General features: G+C 45.1%; 1 protein-coding gene across 1 annotated transcript in view; it reads right to left on the bottom strand.

Moving 5' to 3' along the window:
* PREX2 (phosphatidylinositol-3,4,5-trisphosphate dependent Rac exchange factor 2) overlaps window positions 1-21,008 on the bottom strand; it is a 1,458,907-nt gene that overhangs the window by 394,852 nt on the left and 1,043,047 nt on the right. The window contains exon 32 of the mRNA XM_069621155.1: window positions 12,252-12,293. Coding sequence (XP_069477256.1) covers window positions 12,252-12,293 — 42 coding nt within the window. The remainder of the gene's footprint in view (window positions 1-12,251; window positions 12,294-21,008) is intronic.

Here is a 21,008-nt window from a genome sequence, read left to right as displayed (position 1 = left end):
AACAACCTAAGATACCCGTACCATGATGTTTTTTGGTTGGTTTTTGGCCATATTGTTCTTTAGCCATCTTTCTGCCTTCTCAGGTCAGAAGATGCTGTATATCGAAATCCCTTTCCCGGGAAAGCTGTGGCTTTTGCGGGTTGTGGGGCTTTTGTGAGTATGAGCCAGAGAATGGGGCTGGGACTATCTAGTCCCATTCCACATACTCTGGTGCCTGAAAATCTGATGCTGGCCAGATGTGATGACATGCAGTTGTCCATGATTAGACAACCACTGGCAGTTAGATTGGTGCAGATCCTTCCCATTAGTGGGCTTGCTCGCAGCCTGGACCTTGGATAAAAGGAAGACTGCTGCGACTTTTCTTCAGATTATTGGTGGAACCAAGACTTATATGAAGATGACCAGAGGACGACCCCTATGACTGAACAGCATTCACTCCATTGTTGCCCCGGTGAAGCCCTGCCCCTCTGTCCTGATCTCAAAAAGGCCTCTGTTGGTGCTTTGATCACTGGACTGGTGGGAAGAACAAGTTTTGAACACTGCTTGAGGATCCGTGTCTGCTGAGTCTTTGGAAGTTTCCCTGGACCAACCAGTGGTTGATCAGCTGTCTCCTGGATACCTCACTGTATCAGTTGTTGCTCTGAGTAGAGCTTTGGAACTTGGCAGATCTTCAGTGTATGCCACAAGTCGCCTGCTCCAGCATTTTCAGCCTCCTTGTCCAAATGGAAGCCGTGCAGGTCCTGCTCTTTTGTTCTCCAATCGAAGATTGCCTTTTCTCCCTGGTGGTCTCTCGTGGTCACCTGCTCTGTCTTCTTGATTTTGTTGCAAGGGTGTACCACGACCAACCAAAACTAAATCCAGTTTCCGAAACTGACCTCTGCACCCACAACCCCATGCCCTCCTTCCACAGGACCAACCACGGAATGGTGTCCCCCCAATCCAGAATGCGTAACCTCTGAAGTGGTCACTGGAGAAATTGGGTAAGTTAACAAACCTGTTCTTTTCCCTCCTATCCGCCATAGAGTTGCATGGGCATATTGTCCTGGCCATACCTCTCTCTTGCCTGGCTCAGATAGGTCGTGATCTAGTGTAGGATTCCTTCCTAAGCCTTACGTATTGTAGTGGGATGGAGAGAGCTACTTACCTGAACGTTCCTAACTTTTGAAACTCTATTTGAAGCCACTGGGCCCATCCAATCACATAATGAACCTGCCTGAAAAGTATATCTTTTGAACTGATGACTTTAGGACCACAGGCCCCAATACATCTCAGGTCTAGACTTACTAATTATTAGGGCACTGTACCGAGTGAAGTACTGATTTCCCGCTTGGAGCTGCTGCTTTTCTCTGCTCCAGTGCTCGAACTTCTATTGCCAGCTTATCAATGTTGTGACAGCCGTTTTTGGTTATCAAAGAACTACAAACAAGTGTGATTGATGGCTTGGTAGCCCGCCTCTGCTCTATGCAGATTGGGTTTTCCACCTTGCACACTCATTGGCCTTTGCATATAGCCAAAACACACGCGCATCGTGCGTGCGCATCTCGGGCAAGTACCGAGTGAAGTACCGCTTTCCCGCTCGGAGCTGCTGCTTTTCTCTGCTCCAGTGCTCGAACTTCTATTGCCAGTTTATCAATGTTGTGACAGCCGTATTTGGTTATCAAAGAACTACGAACAAGGTGACTTTGAGAAGTGATTGTGTTCGCTTGTGAGCATTGTCATGAACTTTGTGATGAACTTTTGGTAACACAGCTTGCTGACGCCTTCTGTTTGATTTTTCTAGTGTGATTGACGGCTTGGTAGCCCGCCTCCGCTTCATCCGGATTGCGTTTTCCACCTTGCACACTCATTGGCTTTTGCATATAGCCAAAACTTACGTGCATTACGCGCACGCATCTCGGGAAAGTACTGAGTCAAGTACCGCTTTCCCGCTTACCCACGTAAACTGCGAATCGTGGTACTTATTTAAATTGTTTTATTCTTTGTATGATTATTTTAATTTTTCACAACAAAGTTTGTTTTGTTAAAAGCTATAACTGTGTTATTTGAATTTGCTTATCAGTGAATGGTGTTTGTGACTTATAAACTCACTATGAGCATGCCTGATAATGCGTGTTCTCTTCTAACTCTCGCCCTGCTTGGCGACGTTGTGGGTCTTTCACCCATTTTCTATTCTGCTATTACGTTCACTCCTTTTTTACTGCAATGCACACCTGGTACAGCTTTTCCAACCAAATTTCCTTTTCCACCTCAAGTCTTCAAAGCCCCCAGATGGCTGAAGCCCTTTCTTCTGCTAGTACCTTTAATGACAGACCTATTTCTATCCCCAGTAAAGCTATTTAACCTGCAAGTGCCTTTCATACGCCACATGCTCGTGCAAATTACCATCCGCTGTCTGATGTTACCATGCTCAATTCTCTGAATCCAATTTCTCTAGATCCAGGCCAAGGCCCCGTTCCCTGCCCGATTCACTTTCCTACTCTACATCCTGATTCTTCAGGCATCTCCATTCATGCTAGCCAATGTGAATCGCCCATTTCTTTGTGGGCTGGAGAAGACATGGATGGGATACCTATATCTTTTTCTGTTACTCACTCTTTCTCTTTTATTCAATCTTTTGTCATGCCCACACCGAGACCCCAGCATCCTTTTCCTCATGATCATTCATCCCAACAACTTGCCTTGATCCAGTTGGCTCTCATTTCCATCAATCTGTCCATTTCTACCATGAGCAAACTATGCGATACTCTTGACACTAACTTGTATCACCAAATGCATCTCTCTGAGGAGTTAATCAAATGGCTACATACCAATGGCTCTACCCCCAAGCTTAGCACGAATGATAACTCTCTTAAGTGCCCCCATCAGAGTCAGACTCTTCCCAGTGTGGATGCCCTTCTTTTGTCTGAATCTGTCTCCCATTCTCCACTTCCTGAATGTTTTATCGTTCCTTTGATCACTCACCTGCCAGCCATTCCAGGCATCATTCGTCCAACTGTCCCCTGTTCCCCGGCTGTTCCTTATCTAAAGCTGTCCCAGTGAACTCTGTTCTGGCCCCACCAAGCATTCTTCAGACTCCTGTTCATTTGATTGCTCCTTCCACAGAAGCTTCCTCGCATATAACTAACTTGCCTTCTCTCCCAACCCCTCCTCACCAAACTCTCCCAATTTTGGAAAATGTGCCCGTAAATGAGATCCCAATTTCTAGAATGCCAAAAAAGAGGCTGAGGCCATCTGTTAAAAAAACTAAAAACTTGGCAAATCAAATCTTAAACATACAAAACATACACTCACGGCTTTCTTTAAAGCATTAGGCAATTCTTCCAATCCTAACACCACTCAAAGTGGAAAAGTACCCCTCAATGCCTTGTGTGGAAGAGTGGACACTTGGACAGTGGTGGGGCTGGGAGGTGAGGGCCCCCTACCTAGGGGCATGTGCCCACCTCTTGGCCTTGACTGAAAGGACGTATCCCGTCAGACAATTGATCTCCAGGGTGTTTCATTACAGAGGTGAATCCGTGACAGTCTACCTCCGGTGTGGCAATGAATGCACACAAGTGTGGTTCCCGACAAGTCATCAAGAGGTGGCGCATAGATGTGAGATTGAAGTTGGCCAGATTCGAATAGATACCAAGGAGAAGCAGCCGAGGGGCTACATCGTAGGACATGTCTTCCACGGGGACGAAACTAAAAAAGATGATCCAGCACTTATGGAAGAAATCAGGAACATGAGGGCAGACATTGGAGAAACAGTGGATAGAATCACCCAAAAGGATTGATAAAATGGAGGAGAGACTGGAGGAATTCAAGCACAATCAATCCTGCCTGGACACCCTAGAGACTCAAATGGATATGCGAATGCCCGAAATGGAGAGGCAGGAGATATCGGTCATACAGTAAATGGATGTCCTTGAAAACCGCGAAAGGCAGAAACAATTTAAGACAGTTCGGGATCCCAGACAAGGAAGGGGAGATGGAGGTGGACCTGAGAAGAACGTTACATGAAGTCACGAAACTCATTTTTGTTGATGACACCATCGATGAAGCGAAAATAGAGAGAATCCATAGAGCAGGTGGCTCGGTGGAAGGCCCTAAATCAGTCCTCATCTGCTTTCATAAGTACTCGGACAAGCTCAGATTCTGGAGAAAGTTAGGAAGAAAGGCCCGGTAATGTACGGTATGTCTAGAGTGTCGCTTTTTCAGGATCTGGCCTTCCTGACCCTCACCAAAAGAAGATTGTGCTTGCTCCTGATGAGGTAGTTGAATGAGAAAGGGGTCCGGTGCAGGTAGCGGTTCCTGTTCTCTATTGCCTTTGAAGTCGACAGGTATAAATATAAGCTGAAAACTGAGGCGGATATTCAGAGAGTCACAGGGGAGCTTGTAGGGGAAGCCAGAACCTCACAGAGCTCGAGAGAGAGAGAAGGTGGATGGTGATAGACAGTGGCGTGTCAAGGGTCTGAATACAAGATGGATGCCAGGATCCCAAAAGTTTAGGAAACTGAACACATCACCGGCAGCAGATACCTGACCCAAAACTGGAGTATAATTCTGCAGTAGACCCTCGTAATGGGGGTGTCATACTTTGAAGGAACGCAAAAGTCGGGACCTGTCAGGGTTCTAATGTTTTTTCAGCTGCCTCTACGATTGAGGAGAGAAGTGTCGGTGGGGTAGAGGGTTGCTGGATGTTGCAGTTAAAGTTTGTTATTGGATGATCATTGTGGGTGCGAGTGGGGGGGCTCTAGAGTAATTAGTGTTGAAGGAAGGGATCTGGTGGATCGGGTTCTATTGGTGGTACAGTCTCAACCTAGTGATGTTAACTGGCGGGAGCCGGGCGCACTTTGGGGTTTGGGCGGGGGGCTGGGGATGGGGTGGAAACTGGGTTGTTGGTACAGGTCTTCTCTTATTGGTTTTCCTTGTTTGACAAAGTGAGGAATGGCATGCACTGGACACCCAGGTGACAAGGAGGGCACTCCCGTAGTGGGGTAACATGATGGCCGCAGTGGTTGACGGCGTACGGGAGGGCCATTTGAGGATTGGCCCTCTGAATGTCAAAGGGTTGAACTCCCCAAAAAAAGTTCCTTGGTTGCTAAGGAATTCCAGAGAGCGGAACTGGATGTCCTGTTCCTCCAGGAGACTAAATTTAGTAAAGGTGAAGAACATAGGATCCCATGTGGATTGGTAGTCAGGAATACTGGGGTGGATATCCTAAGAGAGAGAGCACTGAAAATGGAGGTATCGATTGTCTGGTCGGATGAGGAGGGAAGGGTTCTGCCGGTCTTGGGCACCATTAAAAACATGCGCTTTGCGTTTGCCACAATTTATGGCCCAAACCAGGGACAGCTGAGATTCCTGAAGAATGCCCTCCGGAAAATAATGGTTGAAGGTTCAGCCCACCTTATAATAGATGGGGACTTTAATATATGGGCTGATGTCCAGTTAGACAGACAGGTGTTGGCTGCTGGAAAACATGAACTACCAAGGCAGGGATACGGCGAGGTCTGGGAAACACTGGAGGTATAAGGGTTGTGTGATATATGGCAGCATTTTCACCCACAGGAAAGGGGATACAACTTGTATTGCCCCCCCCAACCCGCACAAAAATCTCCCTAGGTTTGAATGCATGTATTTCTCAAGGGGCCTATGGGAAGAAGCACAGAGTTCAGAGATTCACCTGATCACCTGGCCCGACCATGATATGGTGATGGTGTACCTGAATTGGCTGGGGATGATACCCAGGGTTTCAAAAGGAAGGTGTTACAAATCCTTATAGAAGGACCCCATGTTCCACGTAGAGATGGCTAAGGAAATTGTAGAGTATTTCAAAACAAATCACACAGGAGAGGTTCCAAAAAGAATTGTATGGGAAGTTGGGAAGGCGATCTGGAGAGGGACTCTGATTAGGGAAGGGGCAAGGAGGAAAAGGGAGTGGACACTTATTGAAAATAAGCTGAGCGTGGAGGTCAAACAGCACATTAAACTGGCACGTGAGTCCATGGAGGGTTGGGAGGACTGCGTTATGGAGGTGGGGGGGAAAAGAGAGGAATTGCAGCTGCTGGAGGAAGGGAAAATAATTTGCAACTTGCACATTCTGAAACAGAAATGTTATGAGAAGGGGGATACGGTGAATGCACTCCTGGCAGCCAGACTAAGGGGGCAGCGAGCAGAACGATGGGTGGCAGAAATAGAAGGGAGGGATAAAGTATGGGACTCCCCTATTAAAGGGATTCAGGAGGATTTGCTTCCTTCTATGAAAAGGTGTACGAATCAGACGCTAGACCAGATGTGGGAGACATAGCTACATACTTAGCGGATATTCACCTACCCACGCTGTCTGATGAGGAATCCGAAGCACTGGAGGCCCCCATAACAGAGGAAGAAATTAGGAGGGTGGTGGCGAAGTTGCCCCTGGGAAAGGCCCATGGGGAGGATGGATTCTCAGCAGGATTTTCCAAGTCCTTCCTTACTCCCATACTGCCATTCATGGTAGAGCTGTTTAATGACATGTTAAATACAGGGGAAGCCCTGAGTCTTTCACACGGGCCCTGATCACAGTGATACACAAGGAGGGCAGGGAACACCGGATATGTGTCTCATACCGTCTGATTTCCCTCCTTAACATAGATGCCAAAATCTACCCAAGTGTGCCTACGGCTAGGCTAGAGGTGCACATGCCAAAAGTGATCTACCCGGATGAAAGGGGTTTCATCAAGGGACGACAGGGAGCTGACACAATGAGGAAACCCTTACACCTGATGTATGAAGCCTGGGGTATGACTGGGGACCCCTCCCTCCTCTCAGTGGATGCCGAAAAAACATTTCACAGGGTAGAGTCGGGATTTCTCAAAGCATTGCTTGCTAAAGTTGGTATAGGGAATAGGCTTCTCCGTGGGCTAATGGCAGTTTACACATCCCCCCATGCATGTGTTGCTGTAAATGGTGGATATGCCCGCTGGCTTGGGTTGGATAGGCGAACTAGGCAGGGCTGTCCCCTTCCCCGACGTTATTGTCACTCTCAGTAAAACCTCTTGCCCAGAAGATTAGTGAGGGCCCCCGGGTAAAGGGATTCCAGGTGGTAGGGGTGAATTATAAAATTGCGCTATTTGCACATGATTTGCTTTTACACATGAGGGATCCCTGACTTCCACACTGAGAGTAATCCAGTTGATTTAGTAATATGAACCCCTATCAGGATTCAAGATCAACAATGATAAGTCAGCCCTCTTTCCCCTGGATAGGAATAGGGATGGGAAAATGGAAAGGATCACTTCACTGTGGGTGCAGGTCAGACTGGGCACACTATGATACCTGGGGATCAACCTCACATGAGACATGGGAGATTTATATGAGGCAAACGACCCCCCGCCCCCTGCATTCATTGTACAAAATGACAAAAAAAGGTAGCAGGCGCCCCTCTCTCGAAAGAACAAGGCATGATAACCTGTCCAGTGGTCATTAACCACATTGAGAGTTCGCAGCCATTGCTTTTTGCTCACTGTACCTTCACAGATGGGAAATATCCATTTGCATATCAGTCTTTGTCCCGCCCACAAGGGCAGTCCAGCACCGAAATGCTATGGCAATTCCTCTCTGAACAAGAGTACCATCAGCAACCCCATACACGTGTTTCAGCCTTGTTGGGCATCATCAGTGAGGTGAAGCTGAGCCTCTCTAAGCACAGTGAGCAGGGAGTCCACGTCTGGTTGCCCCCAGGTAACCTAGGGTGACCAACCCCAAGTTCCTTTCAAAAATACAAAAAAAGGTAGCAGGCGCCCCTCTCTCGAAAGAACAAGGCATGATAACCTGTCCAGTGGTCATTAACCACATTGAGAGTTCGCAGCCATTGCTTTTTGCTCACTGTACCTTCACAGATGGGAAATATCCATTTGCATATCAGTCTTTGTCCCGCCCACAAGGGCAGTCCAGCACCGAAATGCTATGGCAATTCCTCTCTGAACAAGAGTACCATCAGCAACCCCATACACGTGTTTCAGCCTTGTTGGGCATCATCAGTGAGGTGAAGCTGAGCCTCTCTAAGCACAGTGAGCAGGGAGTCCACGTCTGGTTGCCCCCAGGTAACCTAGGGTGACCAACCCCAAGTTCCTTTCAAAAATACAAAAAAAGGTAGCAGGCGCCCCTCTCTCGAAAGAACAAGGCATGATAACCTGTCCAGTGGTCATTAACCACATTGAGAGTTCGCAGCCATTGCTTTTTGCTCACTGTACCTTCACAGATGGGAAATATCCATTTGCATATCAGTCTTTGTCCCGCCCACAAGGGCAGTCCAGCACCGAAATGCTATGGCAATTCCTCTCTGAACAAGAGTACCATCAGCAACCCCATACACGTGTTTCAGCCTTGTTGGGCATCATCAGTGAGGTGAAGCTGAGCCTCTCTAAGCACAGTGAGCAGGGAGTCCACGTCTGGTTGCCCCCAGGTAACCTAGGGTGACCAACCCCAAGTTCCTTTCAAAAATACAAAAAAAGGTAGCAGGCGCCCTGTCTCGAAAGAACAAGGCATGATAACCTGTCCAGTGGTCATTAACCACATTGAGAGTTCGCAGCCATTGCTTTTTGCTCACTGTACCTTCACAGATGGGAAATATCCATTTGCATATCAGTCTTTGTCCCGCCCACAAGGGCAGTCCAGCACCGAAATGCTATGGCAATTCCTCTCTGAACAAGAGTACCATCAGCAACCCCATACACGTGTTTCAGCCTTGTTGGGCATCATCAGTGAGGTGAAGCTGAGCCTCTCTAAGCACAGTGAGCAGGGAGTCCACGTCTGGTTGCCCCCAGGTAACCTAGGGTGACCAACCCCAAGTTCCTTTCAAAAATACCAAAAAAGGTGGTACAAAATGAATGCATATTTTATAAAATGGAGCAAGCTGACTATATCATAGCTGAGTCTCATCAATGCTCTTAAAATGGTTTGCCTCCCGAGGTTCCTTTATGTATTCCAGATGCTCTCTATCCGGATTACAGACACATTTTTTTTTAGACAAGGGGCGGTCTCCTGGGTTTTCTGTGGCACAGGAATAAAGGCTAGGAAATCCAGTGATGTCCTGACCCTACCCAAAGAGAAAGGTGGAGTGGGGCTACCAGACTTGAAACTTCATTATAAAGCTGTGCAGCTTAGGGTCCTCCAATGGATTACGCTGGATAACTTAGAGCTATCCCCGGCCACGGTTGGGGAATGGCTCTGGGTACCGAGAAGCAAGCTCCCTTGTAGAATCCGGGAGCATCCTATTGTGGGGACCATATGGGATATCTGGCAACAAGGTGCCGAAATGAAAGGAGGAATGACCTGGCTCTCACCCCTTAGGCACTTCTGGGTACCAGGCAATCCAGAACCCCGAAAGATTCCAGAAATGGTTTGAGACTGGACTGGAAAGGATTGGCCAACTTTGGAGGGGGGGGAACCTTTATTGCTATAACTGACCTAGAGGAGGGGCTTGGCGTAGGTAAACTCACAGTTTTCTTGTACCTTCAATTAAAGGGGGTTTTAACTGGAGGGGGTTGGAGGGAAAGGATACAGAGGGACCTTACCCCCTATGCAAAGCTCTTAGACAAAGGAACAGAAATGAAGGGTCTGATTTCGGCAATGTACGGGGCATTGGTGGAATCTGGGAGTAGGTCCACAGAGACTCTTAGAAAAAGGGGGGAAAGAGACATGGAGATGGGTATAAATCCAGCTCTCTGCGGTAGACTATGTAGGGGTGCTTGTCACACATCGAAGATGCATGCCATCAAACTTCTTCATAGGTGGCAATATGATCCAGCCAGACTCTCTAAAAAATGTAAAAATGTCAACCCCTCCTGCTGGCGTGGATGTGGCGCTATAGTCGACTATTGGCATATGTGGTGTGGGTGCACAAGGGTGCAAGTCTTTTGGGACGTAGTCCTGGGGTGGAGAAAAGAGCTGGACGGGATCTCCTGGGTTAAATCGCCCATGATGGTCTTGTTCGGTTTGGAGGATGAAGATGAAAAGGGTCGGACTGTCGAAAATGGCATTGTCTCTGCTGTTGGCAGCGAGGGCCTGCCCAGCCATGAAGTGGAAAAGTGCTCACACTCCAGGTAAAAGGAAGTGGATCGATGTGGCTTTGCACATATGTATCATGGAAAGAATAACGGTGGGGCTACATGGACAGGCAGGTCCTCACGAAATGGAATAGGGGGAGAATTCATCAATACATAAATGGAGACAGGAGCAAACCTAACTGCGGGGAGTGCGAATGAGTGAGAGGGAGAAGGGGGGGGGTCATGGCTGGGTTAGTGGACAGGGAAGTGAGCAGTGCCTAGAAGGTTAATAGGACTTATGTCTAAAAGGAACACCTGTGCGGTGGACACGGGCGGTATCCCATTGTTAACACATTTTTTGTCGATTGAAGGTTTAAAATGGTGATTTTGGGGGGGAGACAACAGTACCAAGGGGGAGGTGGGTGGAATACAGGTGGTGGGCAGGAAAAGTGGGAGGAATTATCGAAGGGAGTGGCAGAGTGGAAAGGTTAATTTCTGCTGATTATGCCACCTCACTAAAATGTTTACTGTATTCTACCAAAACGTGTAATAAAAAGAAAATTTAAAAAAAAATCCCATCCCCTTTACTTAGATTAATCTTTTAAAATTATGTTTACAAGCAAGTGGAACTGGAGTGTAACTAAGCACATACTCAGTTTTCCTGGTGATGTTCTTTCTCGTGTAACTATAGATATTATAGACTTTGCAGATGTGTCTGGCGCACCAGGGACACTGAATACTCTACATCCTCCACAAGTTTTCCCATGGATTCAGAGCAGGGTTCCTTAGGAACTGCCTGTACAGTCAACCTCTTGATTCTAACTTGCGTATTGTATGGTGCATCACCTTTTCCACCAAGTGTGCCAAGGCAGAAGATCCTTCTCCATCGCTCACACCAGCTTCTGAGATGGCCTCCCCCCAAACATTTGCTTCATTCCATGCTATTGCCCTTTCAACACGTCATTAAAAACAAGGTTCTTTTACAGCACATCAGTTTTTTCCTAGCCAAATATTTGAGCAGGAGGATGGATTTCCAAATAGACCTGTGTTCAATCCACCAATGATCTTGTGAGTCCCAACATGCCCTACTCTTCCTCAGAGTTTTCCCTACTGACCCTGCAACCCGCCACATAGTCCAGAACATGGTGAGGCTCATGGCTCATGACATCCAATGTAGCAGCCACATCAGAACCAACTCTATGCCCACCTCATCAACACACAACAGCCATTCTCTGTGCCAAGAGGCCATACCCATGGAAAGCATTGCACTTTCCAAAAAATGCCGTCATACAATCTGATGCTTTCCATGTATATCTTTCGTTTACCTCCAATGCACTCTGGGAGTTGAATGAATTGTCCACTCAATTGACCACATGTAAAAAAAAAGTGGATGATTACAGTGCGTTGTAAAAGATAAATCCAGAAAAGGAATGTTATGTAAGCCTATTCAAGCGATCCAGCTATTTAGTACTGGATGAAAGGTCTTCAAATTGGTCTTGGAATGAATGGGTCAACACTGACAAGAGTCAAGTCAAAGTAGCCACAAAATGGTAATTCAATGTCTACCAATTCGCCCCAGGACACATTTTCACGGGCCCCACAGTCTGACATGGTTCTCGTATTCAGTGAGGGAGGTTCCGCGGGGGCCTTTGGCCTAACACTCGCAAGCCTGTAGCAGCGCTTGTTGCATGCATTACTATTGCACAAGGAGCACTTGGGTTTGACTGTTTCCCATTTAAAAAAGCTACCCAAAAGAAGTGTCAAAGCAAGAGTATTTGTAAAACCAGCGAATTCTGCTGCATAAAGTTATTGAAAATGATAGGATTTTTAAACTTCAGGCTTAGCTCAAACTGGTCTATACCACAACAGGACCGTCCGTGAAGGGCAGGCCCAACACTCTTGTTTTGAAACCCAATGTGGGACAATTTGATGGTGTGTGCACTATGTACTGTAACCTTTAGTTTTAATTTATCTTACTAGCCCAATTTCTTCCAAATGCACTATTTGCCTTACATTTGCCTCGAAGTTCAGGCTATGCTCTTCTCTAACAACTTGTGTTGAGAATAATCACCAGTGCAGCATAGTTTGTTTTGTGACCAGATTAGCTTATTTCACAGTTCGACCCGGGGTGAGGCACAGCCACATCGCTTCCCTTTTTCTTTTTAGTGGAAAGCTATCTTTCCCTGCAGCAGAGACTGCAGCTGTAAAGATGGCGGCTACTGCGAGATCATTAATTACCTGTATATTCGAGGAGCGCCAAAAGTATCCGGGTCTTGACCTCTGCAAAAGAGAACACAGAAACACAGACTGTTACTCACAAAACCTTATGTCAAGGCCACAAACATCCTTACAACATCCGAGAAGTTTATTCTGTATTTGCACAGCTGTCACTATGAGCCAAGGAGAGGAGCTCCAAGGGCTAGCTTCCCCGGCTGTGTTTACACTAGGCAATATAAATATTCAGGGCAGGATGCTGCGGCTTCCTTCTTCTTCAGCTCTTACAGTGTCCGCCATCACTTTCCCGAAAGCACTTCATACTGGAATCATGCAAATAGCTTCCCTGTGCACACACACGTTTGAGCTGATTTTATTTTGACACCCTTTTTAATCTCTCTTAGAACAGGATTTTTTCTCATACAGAAAAGAACAAGTAAAATCCGCAATCAAATTAAATAACTGTTTAAATATTCTCTTTTCTTACTGGTTTTTTATAACGCGCTCAATACCACAGTTGGGTTTCTAAGCGCGGGTGCGGGATTCAAACCTCTGTTGCTCTGTGTGGTCTTGCTTCCAAGATCAGCACGTTGCCCCTGTGCTATCCTCTACCACCGTGTTTACGAAACGAATGCATTTCACATTTCCGATCAAGAAATTACCCTTGCCAACGTTAAATAATCCACAGACCTGACGGCTTCATAACAGATACATTTAAAAAAGAAAAATAATGAACAACTTTGATAGGCTCGTTTTACCTAAAAATGAAGCTTTGTTTGCATCAGCAGTAAATATGCCAACAGTAGCATACTTATTATTATTGTTATTATTATAGTAATAACAGCACTATTAGTACTACAAATAATAATGCATTGTGTTCTTATCAAGCACTTCATGCTGGATTCCTGTAGTTTCTCAGCACATTAATAACAGGTGTTATTATCACCCCATTTCAAGGGTACTTGATTTACTTAGTTTGGAAGGGTGAAAGGCTAAGTCAGCCCTTCCAGGGGACTGTGAACTTGTGACATGCCGCCCGCCCTCCGGGTTAGAGGCTAGCACTTTAATGGTGAGCTGTTGTTATAAAGTCTCTCTGTTGTCAATCATCTCAGCACTCAGACACATACCAGCTGTGGAGTCTTAGATTGGTCCAGGTAGAGCTTTATTCAGTGGTCGAATTGTACGAAAATAAGTAGTGGAGCTATGTTCCCTACTGACCGGCAACGCTCCCCACAGACACCATCGCTGCGCCCCCTCCCATGCACAATAAAACCCCCAAAACACATGTGCCTGCTCTTTAAGGAAACATCCTTCTTCCCAGACTTTTATTTTAAAATGAAACCGTTATGGAACGGTTTCTTTTTAAAATAGAAGTATAGGAACGGTAACACTTAATTAAAAGAAGTAGAGGAGCACCTCTCCCGACCGCTCCCGCCCACTTCGACCGCTGGCTTTATTATACATAATGTACAATATGTTACATAATCCAGTTACTCTTGAGTATATACAGCAGTTCATGAGACAGTACAGGAACAAGGATGGATAATAACACTACATGCAAAGGAGCAGACACACGGGCCATCCTATCATCCCAGCTCAGGCCCCCAACTCACACTCTTGGAGCATTCACTCACAGATCCACTCAACATTCTCCTTAGGTGCATTCACACATCAATATGCTAATAGCAAGCACTCCTGGCCAGTGACAAGACAAGACTTCCAATACAACAGCTGTCCACTCAAGTATCCAGTTGCATTCCCCTTAACCAGTCTCCAGTTCCACAACTATCTGTATATAACCCCCCCACCCTCCATATGAGGAGGTAAATGGCAAAGGCGCCACTGTCTTTACCACTGGCATTCTATTGCTGGCATAACAATCTGAAATGCTTTCATCATGATCAGACATAGATGGCGACAGGGCTGGCTGGTGGGAATGGATATGCTGAAGGAGTCGTCTGCCTACTGCGCCGACAGCTGGGATGTGAGAATATCCCTACCAGCAACAAGTAAAGTCTGATTTCCAACGCGTATACGAAAAATCATAAACACAGACAAGGTTCATTTTGAATACTTGTTAATTCAGACAAGCTAACTTGTTGGAGAAGATTAATTTCACGTTTACACATTACAGAATATCTGCTTGTTTATGACGGCAACTGTAAGGAAAGATTTTCTTTTTCCCGCTTTCCTCCAATAGACTTCTATCTGACCCCCTTTCGTGTTGCTTGTTTTGAACCCTGCCCTGACGTTTTGGAGGTAAATAAAGCCTTAAGCTTTACTTCCCTTGCCTATTCTGCTCATTCTAATAGTGAAACTGACTAGGCCATAAGACAATCAGTACTGAGAAACTATGGGCCTCATTACACAGTAGGCGGTGGACCAAGGTGCTAATAGCACCTTGGTCCATGCCGGTAAAATACCAGCACCGCCTTGGTGGAAAGGGGAATTACCGCCCTATTCCAAGGTTGGCGGGGCGGTACTTCCCCCTTCCACCATTGCCCTTCCCCATTCCCATTTTTGCCCCAGAGGGCATAATGGGAATGGGGAAGGTGCTAATTACGGTACCGCAAATTTGCGGTGCCGTAATTAGCACCAAGGTCCCTTAGCGGGTTGGTTTTTAACGCCTGCTAAAAGCAGGTGTTAAATCCCCCAACCCGCAAAGGGACCTTGTAGTAAGGCGGTAAGGGTTAACGGTCACCGGTACCATTACCGGTGACCGTTAACCCTTACCGCCTACCGTGTAATGAGGCCCTAAGTCTCTGGTTGTGAATTTTTATACATTTGCTCACATCCCCTTATAGTGAAGTGCAGTTAGGATACTTTGTATCCTTATATATTATTATATAATGGCTTTTTGTTTACTTTAAAAAAATGCTTAAAACAAGCTAGTGGCAGCTGTGATATTTTTACCATTCATGTAACATTTACTTGTGCATATTTGCATTTACAATAAATGGCTACTAAAGGTTGCTAGCACCCTAAGAGGTTTTCCACTTGTTCTTTGGCCAGATTGTTCTTTGGCCTTCTTCCTGTCTGTGGGTTTTGAAGGCTAAGGGATGTTGTGTCTTTGTGCCAGAGAAAGAGTCTAGCCCCAATCCACATCTCTGGTGCCTAAATGCCTGTTACTGGGAAGATATGGTGACCAGTGGCTATCCATGATTGGATAAGCACTAGCCGTTTGAATGGTTCAATGTTCTTTCACCGACTGATGTTTCTTCGATGGGTTTTGTTTCAAAACGGTTTTTGGGTGAAACAACTCATCACATTTTTTTTTTTATTTTTTTTTTGGGCTTCCCCCACACACCCCCTTCCCTATTATTCTTTTATGTATTTCTGAGAACCCCTACCCCTTATATGCACTTCCCCACCCCCTCTATATTTTACAATGAGTTAAAAAAAAAGTGTTGTTAAAAACCCATTGCGAAAAGGTCTGTCAATGAAAGAACGGTGTACGGTTTGAATAGTGCAAATCAATAGAGTTGGTGGGCTTGGGTATGCTCCCAGCCTGAATCTTTGATAAAAGGAGGGCTCCTGCAACTATTCCTCAGATCACCATTGGATCCAAGACTTCTACAAAGAAAAACAGCCCACTGATGACCTGAGGAAGACCCTTGCAGCTGGCCAGCATCATCTCCAGTGTTGTACAGGTGAAGCCCTGCTCCTCTGCCCTAATCCCAAGAAGACCTTTGTTGGTGCTTTGACCCCCTGGACCAGTGAGAACAACCAATCTCAACCCTTGCTCGAGGATTGGTGCCTGCTGAGCCTTCAGAAGTGTCCCTGGACCAACCATTAGACTGACCAGCTCACTCCAGGTCTACTCTGCTGCAGCTGTTGCCATTCCGAGCAGAACATTGTAACTTTGAAGAATTATAGCTTTTGCCACAAGTTGCCTGCTGCTGCATTTTCAGCCATCTCACACCAAGGGAAACTGTCCTTATCCGGCTCTTGTGTTCACAGCTGGACGATCGCCTGTCGAGCCTAACCGTGGTAACTTTAGTTAAATCTCTTCATCTTCATGTCCCTGGGGTGTCCAATGGCCATCTTTCCTACAAAGGACTTCAATTTTCTTTGTTTGGGTGTTTTACTGGAGGCTGTCTAGAATCGATACCGAAGTACTGCAAACAACCGAAATGTAATCCTACGAACCAAAGTATCTCTTCTCTCTAGATGTCTAGTCGACCAGTGCAAACAAGACATAACAATACTGCAACAAAGTATGGACCCTCCACAAGTGGTATCCTGAGAACTCGGAGTCAAGGGGGTAGGTCTACATACCTGTTGCTTTCCCCCCATTTCTCCCATAGGGTTACAAGGGCTAAAGTCCATGCCCTACCTCACTCAGACCTGACCTTTGCTGGTGGAACCTTTGTCTGTATCCTTCCCTAAGCCTATCCTAGTGTGCTGTGATTGAGTTGAGACCTGAGCTGTACCTAAACCTTTATTAATCATAACCACTGACACTGCAAATGTTTTTATATACCTACCTGAAGAGTGTATACTTTGGAACTCGTGACATTTGAGCACAGGGCCCCAAAACATCTCAGGGGTGAGTTTAGGAGTTAGGATAGCTGTTTTGTGATTATTCTGAAGGAGTTCTCTGTATTTCTATGGACATGGACTACTTACATGTGTTTCACTGGTCATTAGATCAAATGCTGTTTTATTTCTCTTAGGGGTAAATGCATATATCTGTTTTATAAGGATTTTGTGTGGCAATATTTACCTAGACGTTTTTATCTGCTTAGTGTGTAAACTAAAGGCCTAATAAATAATTGTATTTTTATACTTACCTGTCTAACTGGAATTACTGGTGTTGCTCTGTGCGTACTCATTATGGCCCTAAACCACTCTCACACCAGTCTTGGGACGAAGCCTTGCCGCTCTGCTACTGGACCTTGATTGGGTTTGGCTAACTTCTCAGTGTCTTCCTTGTTTGAGAAATTAGCATTCTCAACCTATTGTTCTTAAGCCCCCGAGGAAGCTCCATTTTGGAGTGAAACACATGTTGGCCAAACTACATTCTTGATTAGGAATTAAAATGTAATCAGGATTCTGTGTATTATATTTCAGATGAAAAGTGAATATTATTATTCTTTTCAATAAAGGTCTAATTATTGCACACCTATACAGCGTTTTTGGAAAGTAATTTTAGACCCATGTGTTAGGGGAGTTTTCCTAAAGTCCACTTGGAGGTAAGACTCTATAAAACTATCCCTTGATATACAGGTACCCAATTCCTAGTATAATTCTGTACTATCCAAGGGATTGGTAGAATGGCAGAGCAGCCAGGCTTATTTTATGAGGAGGATGTGAGCTGTAGGTAAGTACAATGAACTCAATCAAAACAATAGTCCAAAGAAACTCGTAGACACTGAAAGTTATAGTAAAATATACATTTATTTTATATACACAAGGCAGGTAAGTAAATACTATTTTAGACTAACCATTAGACAAAGGAAATATCAACAATCCTGATATCAACAATCCAATATCAATCCAATATCAACAAGGGTGACTGCTTCAAAAAGTAGTTGCTTGCATTTAAATTGCTACAGAAAATGACAGTAGTGACAGTTCCACTGTTTAAATAGCAGTGGCGCACACCCTGATTTGTTACAGTGAAATTACAGTTTCATTCATTTACAAAGTCACATAGACAAAGTCTATATGAAGGACAAGGGGAGTTATTCAACACTATTAGCAGTGATCTCCTATTCAAGGGTCCTAATGCTTTAGCAGTCCAGCCCTAACTACTCAAGAGATCATCAAAGTCAGTGTCGAATGGAAGCAAAAGTCTTATGCAGCGGAAAAAAGGCAACGTTCCTCAGGATACTTTAGTTACCTAAATAAAATACTTTAGTAGGATTAACACACCTATTAAGGACCCGGCAAAGTACTCCCTAAAAGAGCGCAAGCTGTTAAGCTTGGACCAGAGGTATGGGTGGACCCCCAAACACCCTGTAACGCACTCTAGTCAGACTGGAGTGACTATTGAGGTAAGTTCTACCTTGAGTCCCACAGTACCTTAGGGTGTTGAAGAAAGTGCAGCTGGATTCTTTCCTGTGCATCAGCGATGGACTGGGTCTCCTGATTCCTCGGTCTGGTGACAAAAGGAAGGACTCTGAATGGAATGGAATGTCACAGCAGCAGTCATGAGAAAGGACCCTCAACAAGGATTTCTTCAGTTTCCCATGTCGGTCTGAGGTTTTGGTGACTTATCTTTCAGCTCCAACAGTGAACGGTTACCACCGGGCCGATCTTCCTCGATTCTGCAGTCCTGCACTCTGGTGAGGGGACTTGGATGAGTGGGGTCGTGCCTCTGGAGGTCCAACTGGATCACACCAAAGTTCTGGGAGGATTTGTTTACGGAAAGATGTTGCACTGCAAAAGGGTCGGAGGTCCCCTGGAATTTGTGGTTTGCAGCCATGGAAGTTCACAGCACTTTGGAGGATGGCTCAATCTGCAGTTCGTCTTGGGGTTGGTTCGTGCTACCAGCCAAAGGGAAAGAGCACCTATGTCAATATGAAAACCGGGTTAGCACAGCAGTGGTCACTTCACGGTTAGTGGAAGGGTGTGGGGCATCTCTGTTCATCTTCATCTTCAGCTTCAGATATTCCGTTCCAGTGGTCGACCTTCTGCCTCAGGAACCTCACCTTTTATTCAGCTTTCCCATTCACTCCTCTGCAAACTCTCCCTATAGTTTACAGAATGTGGTGAGTGGCTGTCCATTCAGGCACATCAGCAGACAAAGGACAGGGGACTGTCAAACTCCTCCCCTGCTTTTTGTCCTCACAGACACATTGGAGCCTAGGCTCAGACACTCAAGGGTTCCCACCAAAGGCAAAATTCACACACAGACCTCCCCCTCCCAGAATGATAGACGAAGGGCTAACAAAGGACAACGACACAAGAAATGGTGGGAAAAAGTAGCCACCTTGTTAGAAAATAATTGACCCTTTTGTGCATATTCAAGGCTGTAAATACAGTCTGTGGTAGAAAATAACACAAAAGTTGGTAGAACACATCCAAGGCTGCAACCCATAACTATACGGTTGTCACTGTGACCAAAATGTCGCAGGAGCAGAGAGAAGGGGGATACTAGGTCTCCCCTTAACACTCCACATAGGGTGGTGTGTGCTAATCTCTCAGAAGTAATTTTCAAGGAAGGATACAAAGTATCCCTCATTCTTTAAAAACAGTAGTTCTTAGGGAACAATGAAAGAATATGAAAGGAGAACCCAAAGGGAACACTACACATAGGCTGCTGTGTGCTGCAAAAGTAATGCACATATGCCTTTCAGAGTTATGGAGGAAAGCAAGACTCCATAAAGTAAGGTAACACATAAAGAGCAACGTTCCCAAAGTCAGAGCAAATAAGAATCGGGGAAGGGAAAAAGGCTCCCGTTATTCAGGAGGGAAAGAAAATGTTCCCCATGTCCAGCAAAAAGTGCTGGGGGTCTCACTAGCAGAGGGGATTGAAGCATAAACAGATACATCTCCCTAACATCCCCTGGAATTTGTGGTTTGCACCGTGTTGGTGTTATTTCCAGAAAAACTCAAAATATTTGCATATCACAGTCATGCATCCACTGATAAGGAAAGTATTTCCATACATCACTGAGCGTATGTCTACAGTCATCATGACAACCTGTGTTTATGGCTGATGAAAAATTATTAGGAATGTTTAAAATCTTTGGATGATACTGTGTTATATAGTAGTATTCCCAGAGGTGGAATCATTCATGATAAAGGATTTGTCACTAAACCATAGGGAAACCCACCCACTACATACCCATTGAGCTCTAAATTAAGCTTCTCAGTATAGCTGTGGGTACAGTCCATTTTCTGTATGCAGGAGAATATTATTTACAGCGGAAAAGCACCACAATGGCTGTGACCATTCCACTAAGCGTGGTCAATTCAGCTATGCCTGCATTTAATGTGTACATTTTCCCCATAATCTTGATTCACAGTACATCTGACTTAATACAAGATATATTGACAATATGATGATACTATGTAGACGAGATGCTGAGCAACATTTTCCTTTTTGGATTGGATGAACAATCCGGATCCATATCTCAAGTTCACATTGGAATGAAGTTCAATTGAGATTCCATACATTGATATTTTGATCTTCGATTAAACTGGTGTATTACCTTCCATACAATTTCTAAAGGATAAAAATAGGGACAACATTCTATAATTCCAAAGCCATTTTACAAGGATACAAAGAGATAATATACCAAACAGTCAATTTCTAATGCTAAATGTGAATTGTGCCAAAAAAAATGAACATTGTAAATGAGCAAACATCCTTCAAAGTCATCTAATTGGAAGACAATAGCTCCGAGAGTAGTGAAATGTGAAACAAAACAGACCTTGATTACAGATATGGTAGCCATTATATATGGGCAAGAACAGAAACAAAAGAATCGGAAAGAGTAACATGATTTATTAGTTATTGGAGGCACAATAAGAACATACAAGTTGTAATAAACAACAACTGCCATCTGGTTGAAGTGACAAATTTCACTGCCAGATGTCAATATATGCACCGAAGCAAGGAAGAAATCAGAAAGATCATCTGGTACATGTGTCATGTTACAAAACAGTTCATGGCAAGGGAAAAAACAAGTGCAAAACCACCAGTAAACAGAGAAACCATTAGATACTGTGAACAGACACTTACTGGAAAAGGGGGAAGGATTTAGAAGAGTGTTTAAAGCTTTTCACCTGGAGAACACAGCTCCTGATGAGAAAATAGCTTCTGATTGG

This window comes from Ambystoma mexicanum, chromosome 5q (genome assembly GCF_040938575.1).
Source record: "Ambystoma mexicanum isolate Mex_15411 chromosome 5q, UKY_AmexF1_1, whole genome shotgun sequence".
Taxonomy (NCBI): domain Eukaryota; kingdom Metazoa; phylum Chordata; class Amphibia; order Caudata; family Ambystomatidae; genus Ambystoma; species Ambystoma mexicanum.
Note: the sequence above shows the minus strand (reverse complement) of the source record. Positions and strands in the feature narration are given on the sequence as shown.